Source organism: Equus asinus, chromosome 2, assembly GCF_041296235.1.
Source record: "Equus asinus isolate D_3611 breed Donkey chromosome 2, EquAss-T2T_v2, whole genome shotgun sequence".
NCBI lineage: Eukaryota > Metazoa > Chordata > Mammalia > Perissodactyla > Equidae > Equus > Equus asinus.
The window spans coordinates 170199224-170205601 of NC_091791.1; the positions used below are offsets into that span (position 1 = coordinate 170199224).

At 53.9% G+C, this 6378-nt stretch overlaps 1 protein-coding gene across 1 annotated transcript; it reads right to left on the reverse strand.

Moving 5' to 3' along the window:
• Nucleotides 1-2465: 2465 nt before the first annotated feature.
• Nucleotides 2466-6001, reverse strand: LOC139046353 (granzyme B-like). The gene is made up of 5 exons (XM_070518960.1): nt 5917-6001; nt 4702-4849; nt 4061-4196; nt 3597-3854; nt 2466-2942 (listed from the first exon to the last, which is right to left on the reverse strand). Exons 2-5 carry the CDS (start codon nt 4800-4802, stop codon nt 2781-2783), a joined length of 657 nt encoding a protein of 218 aa, XP_070375061.1. The 5' UTR covers nt 4803-4849; nt 5917-6001; the 3' UTR covers nt 2466-2780.
• Nucleotides 6002-6378: the final 377 nt, after the last annotated feature.

The window sequence follows — 6378 nt, forward strand, 5'->3', positions numbered from 1 at the left end:
GGCGGGGGTTAGACAACATGTCAGGGCTCTTGCTGGCCTGGCTGTCAGGGCTCCTGGGCTTAGTCCAGGCTCTGTTCTAACTCTGTGGTCCCTTCAGTCGGCCACTGCCCCCTCCTGGGACTGTGTCCCTCCCTCATCTCTCACAGGAGGAAGACCTGCAGCAGGGTCCTCAAACTTGGATCCAAACCACAGAACCATTTCCTCAAGCAAATGTCATATCTAAACAAGATATGCATGTGGCTGGGCTATTTTTTTAAATATTATTTTTGTTTTGCTTTTGGCATTTTCCTTTTTGTCTTTTTCCATCAAGGAGCCAGGTTCTTAGTATGTCTTAGATACAGAGATATTTTTTCAGCTCCAGATTGGAAGCTGCGTGTCTTCACTGCTCTCCCCTTATGAAAGTGCCCTCAGTCATGAAGAGATTGTGTTGCTGCCTGCGTTGTGCACAACAAGGTGGGAAAGGTTGTGCCTGAGAGGATTACATGATCCCAGAGTACATACCCCTTGTGGTGAGAGGGTAGTGCTGTGTGGGTTTGGAGCAGGAGCTCCGAGCTGGAACGTATGCTCAGCTCCCAGGTTGTGCCCCATATGAGCGGCAAGCCCTTGGAGAGGTGGGTGCTGGGTGTGTTTTCTGAGGTGAGCCCAACACAGGGAGATCCTCACTCAGCAAAGGATCCCGAACTCCATGTGTGGGCTCCAAGCCAAAAACCTCCTCAAGTCAAAAAATCTTGGTGGTCTGGAAACTACGGATGCAGCAGTAACCACAGTGGCCCTAAGAGGAGAGGCCTTTCTCCATGTTTCCAGACCATGTGAATCTCCCTGATTCTGGTTTGATTCTCCGCAGGCAGGAGGTACAGTAACCACAGGGACCAGCTCTCCAGCCAGTCCAGTTGGATGGGTGTTTAGAGTCTGACTCTAGTTGCCTACAAGCAAATACTTAATACAGTTGTTCCTATCATCTGAATCTGTACAATGACACTCATACCTGATACTTTGAAGGCAAATGAACGTAAGGCTGCCCTCGCTGCCCTTCTCCCTCCCTACGGGCTGCCCTCTCCTCTAGGTGCAGACGATGCTCCACTGGACAGAATTGGGTGACTTCATCCCTAGAAACTGAATGACTGATGCAATTTCCAAATCCCACGCCCTGCTGTCCTAGAGTCACACGTGCTCATGCTCACACACGGACTGTGACCAGCCATAGAAACAGAACGCAAGTACTTTATTCCTGTGGATTTCCCATAAGATCTAGGCCATGTGCACTCATGTGAGGAGGGAGAGAAAGTTACATGATTTGGGTGAAACTCCCACTATCAGTGTCCTCAGGTTCAGATGACAGAGTCTGTATTAGGTCCACTGTGGATCCCCAGTGCCGGGCACTTAGGAGCTCAATCAGTGTGTGTTTGTTTATTGATTGAAAAATTGTGCTTTCCAGTCCTACTGCAGAGAGGGTAGGGCTACTAACTCAAAAGGCTGAGACAGCCGTATGTGGGCAGTGAGGGGTCTTAGCCTAGAGGCCAGCAGTGAGTAAGAAGGACAGGCTGAAAGGGACTCAGGCTACCAAATGACCAGGTGGCCAATGCACCCTGAGCACTTGGGGGGTCACTGGGCTGGATGTGAGGGGTTGAGCTGGCCTTGCCAAGTGAGAGATGGGGCAGGAGTTCTGGAGAGACAGCCTGCCTGCTGTGTCCTGCATGAGTCCCGCCTGTTGCCAGCACAAGCCTGATTCCTTGTGGCACTCCTTGCCACAGCATGAGCTGGGCTGGCATCTCAGGGGAGAGACCCTGCTGGAACCACACGGAGCTCTGAGTGTCCTAGGCAGGAGGGCTATAAGGAAGGGGTCAGCTCAGATCAGGCTTGTGTGGAGGGGACAGGAGTTAGTAGACACTGAGATCTCTCAGTGGAAAGCCGGGATGGAGAAGAAGGGGCAGCCAGGAGACTGGAGGGCAAGCTGGGCCCCAAGGTCACAGGAGGGCAGGGAGGAAACTCAGGCTGGGTGAGATCGAGGAGCTTCTCCAGAGACCCACCCTGACTCTGCGCCAGGTCCCTGGCTGTGGGAGAGCACTGTCCTTCTCAGGCAGCCTCTCCTCTCCCCAGTGTGGGGGTTGTGCCGTTGAGCTTCAGTCCCAGGCTTGCCTGCTTGGTGTTCGGGACCCATGGTGTCATCCCCCTTCCTCTTTGTCATATAACACAGGGAAGCAGGTAAGAAGTTTGCCCTGAGCCACAGGACCAGAGAGGTTCATATTTTCTCCTGATGATGCTCAGCTGCAGCCCTGGCAGAAGGGCAGGCCCAGAGAAAGGTGTGGGTCAGCAGGAGCTGGGGAACAGCTTTGCTTGAGGTTTGGGGAAGGTGGTGGGAGGGGCAAGAGGAGGAAGCAGAAAACAGCAGATTTGTGCCATTGGCCTTCTAAGGACAGAGTTAGTGCCTGTGACTGAGGGTCAATGAATAAAGGAGAAACCAGCCCTTCCCGCTCAGCTAAGAGACTTTTATTTAGTTACTGGTGTCATTCTGGATCAGCTCCAGAGAAGGTGGGCTGGTTTCTACAGTTAGAGGCTTTTCATGGTTTTCTTTCTTTTTTTTTTTTTTTTTAAAGATTTTAGTTTTTTCCTTTTTTTTCTCTCCAAAGCCGCCTGGTACATAGTTGTATATTCTTAGTTGTGGATCCTTCTAGTTGTGGCATGTGGGATGCCCCCTCTGCATGGCCTGATGAGCAGTGCCATGTCTGCGCCCAGGATTCGAACATGCAAAACCCTGGGCCGCCGCAGTGGAGCGCAGGAACTTAGCCACTCCGCCACAGGGCCCGCCCCTTCATGGTTTTCTTTATCCAGGGCAGGAAACTCGAGACTTTGGTGAAGGCCTGTGGAGGAATCCCGCCTATTCGTCCATAGGAGACAATGCCCTGGATCACGTTCTTACACACGAGAGGGCCCCCGGAGTCCCCCTGTGGAGAGAGAGCAGGGAGGACTGAGTCCATGCTCTCCTGGGTCCTGCCCACCTGCATCCCAAATGCCCTCTCAGTGAAGGCCGACTGGCCTGGCCTCCATGTGGGAGATCAGAGAGCAGCGCAGGCCCCTGTGGGCCCCTCAGCTGCCCAGTCCTGATCCTGGACGTTGTCAGGACTTCATTTCTCTCAGGGGGCGGCTCCCTCTCCTCCCCGCTCTCCTGGATCCTCCCCCATGAGGGCGCTGTGGGACTGTGCTTCTGTCTACCATTTAAGGACATGGAAGCAGGCAGGTGAGGACGACACTCAGCACAGAAGGTGAGCCATTTAACCAAGATGGGAGCCAGCTCTGAGGAGCCACCTGATCTGACTGCTGCACACCCAGGGAGCAGTTTTCTAACACCTGTGCCCAGTGTGGAGCAGAGTGTTGCAAATTCATCTTCCAGATGGAACATCATGTCTGGATGCATCTCAGTCCCCTGGTGGGCTCCCAGAAGGCCTGTGACTCCCCACTTTGGCTTCTCCCAGCTTCTCTTCCCAGGAGAAAGATCAAAGTATAGAGGGTGAAGGAGTGAACCCCTCCCACTGCTTGGGTTTGAAAGTTCCAAAACACCCCTCTCCCCAGAGCGAAGCTAGGTAGATGCCCAGTCACACCTTAAAGGAAGACTTCTTTTCCTTCGGGTCCCCCACACACAGCTGAGTGGTACTGTTGTACTTTTGTAAGTAGGATTCGCACTCCTGGTCCTGCTGCACGGTCAGCTCCACCTCCTGCAGAGTGTCTGACGCTCTGCCATTTAGGGCGACTCTCCCCCAGCCAGCCACACTGCACACCTCTCCGGGCCTCACCTGGGCTGTGCCCCTGGGCAGGTTGAGGGGCCACACAGCTTCGGTAAGCTTGGCCCTTCTCTCCAGCTGATGAGAAGAGGCAAGAAAGTCCAGCTCAGCCACTTGTCTCCTGTCGCCTGGACACTGCGATGGGTCTGCACTGACTTCCCTCTCCCATGAGCCACTGGGACTAGCCAGGTGACCGGGATGGGAAGGAGGGGAGGGACAGGTCCCAGTGGGAGGGGAAGCAATCTCCACCCAGGACAGCAAGAGCAGCGGGAAGGTTCCCTTACCCTTAGTAACATGATGTCGTTGGCGAAGTTCTTAGAATTATAGTCTGGGTGGGGGATGGCTTCCTTCACAGGGATGACCTGCTGGGTCCTCTCCTGCTTCTGGATGTTGTGGGCCCCCAGAGTCACCTTGATTGAGCTACACAGAAAGCAGGATGGGGATGCGGGGGGCTTGGAGTCAAAGGAGATCCAGCCCATGAGCCATGAAGGGCAGGTGACAACTGGGGCAGGGCAGGGCTGCAGGTAGGAGATTGGAAACAACAGGAGTACTAGCCAGTGGGTGATTCTGAGAGGGGATTCTGGGAGCTTTGTAGGTGCTCAGTCAATATTGTGAAAGGACTCTGAGTTTGCCTTTTGACCCTAGTGCATGGTTTCATCCTCCACAGCTGCTCCATTTGACCAGTGTGGTCTCTCTTCTCAACTGGGCCACTAGTTCTCACCTCTGACCCCTTGACTCCAAATCTTCCCTGTCCTATTTCTCACTTTCCATGGAGCAGTCATGCTCTCAGATGGCTCCTTTCATGAGCTCTCATGGCCTTGAGTTCCCAGGAGCTGGCGGAACTCCCCTGGGCTGCAGGCCCTGGGCAGAGAACTGGAGTCCCTGTAGGGGTCTCAGGAGGTGTTCATGGTCTTTGGTGCCTCACCTTCCCCAGCAGTGAGCAGCCGTTAGAACAAAGTCTTGTTGCACGAGGACACCGCCACAACTGTCCTTTGCCTCTTCAACCAGAAATTGAACGAATGCCATGTAGGGTCGAGAGTGGGGCCTGGCCTAATGTCCCCCGATGATCTCCTCTGAAGGAAAAGTCTTATCTACTTGTGCACACCCAGCGAGTCCACCAGGCATGTGTCACCTTGACGGCAGGACTGCTGGGCATCTGGGAGCCCGAGATGGCCTGGAGTTGAGAGGGGCTGGGGTGGGGCTTTCCCTCTAGAAAAAGGAAGAGGAGCAGGCTTGGCCTGTGAATCTGTCCTCCACAGATAATTGGAGGTGAGCATATGCATATTAGGGACAGCAAAGTCCTAGAGGCTCCTGAGAATTCCTCTCCTGACTTTGCTTTGTTTCAAGAGCCTTTCTAAGGCCCTGTTGCCCTGTGATGTCTAGGATGATGCTGTTTCCAGTGGCCAGGACTTAAGTTTAGGGACCTAGATGTTGTCATAGCCTGTTTTCCATGGCCTGACACATAGTGGGTGCCCAAAAACTGTTTGTTGGCTGCATGAAGGAATGGCCCCCAATGGGCCTGAAGGAGAGTTTGTAGGGCCAGTGCTTGTGGGATTCTGGAAAGCAGAGAAGTTCAGGTCCACAAACAGTGGCTCCATCCTGGAAAGAAGGGAGCTGCTAAAGGCCTGGGAAGAAAAGCAGAGTTGGAGAAGGGACTGAGGGGCCTTGGGACTGAGCAAGGCATCAGCAGGCCTCTTGGGACAGTGGTCCCACCAACTCCGGGGTCTGCAGAGCTCAGACTTCTCTCCTAATCAGACGTTGAGGGGAGCATCTGTGTCATCCCAGACCTGGAAGCCAGGCCCACTCTGCCCTCTGCAGGGGAATTGATTATTTTCTCTTTTCCAGTTTCCCTCCCTCTGCCATGCAATTCCAGTTAAGTTCCACTTTGCAGATGGCAAACGTGGGGCCTAGGGAGGGAATAGCACCCACTGGCTGTTCTTGAGAACTGCCTTCTCCCCTGACATTCTTGTTGGTAGCTTATCCAGCGTCATACATGGGATTCTGAGGTGGGACAGGAGCTGGGATTCAGAATGTTGCTGGTAGATGGATGGATCAGGGATGTGCAGAAGGGGCAGGAGATCTGTGCCCACTGTGTTTGGGGGGAGGGGTTGGGCATCTGAGGGTGGGGGTGGTCACTCACCTGCCTCTGCCCCAGGGGACACTAAAATGGCGAGCAGGAGCAGGAGAGGCTGCATCTTTCCAGGAAGGTTGCCAAGGTCGGAGAGGCTGGTGCTTCCTCCTTGCTGTCTTTTAACCTCCAGGAGAGGAAGGATGTACAGATGGGATCAGCGACCTCAGGTCCCCCTGTGGTGTGTGGTGCTTCATCAGAGACGGCTTTCTATGAAACCTTCCCCGCCCCCACTCCTGCTGCCTGATTATGTCCTCTGGATGGTTATGTGACAATCATGCAGTGACCACACCAGAACCCACAGTGGATGACTCAGGGCGGAACAATTGTTCCAGCCTAGAGCAGGAACCCAAGGGTACAAAGTGGAGACTGTGGGCTGTGGTATCAACCAGTACAGGTATTGGAGCCCCTGAAACCTGAGTCCCCAGTGATAGAACCACCAATGCCTCATTTCTGTGTTGCTAAGTCCATCAG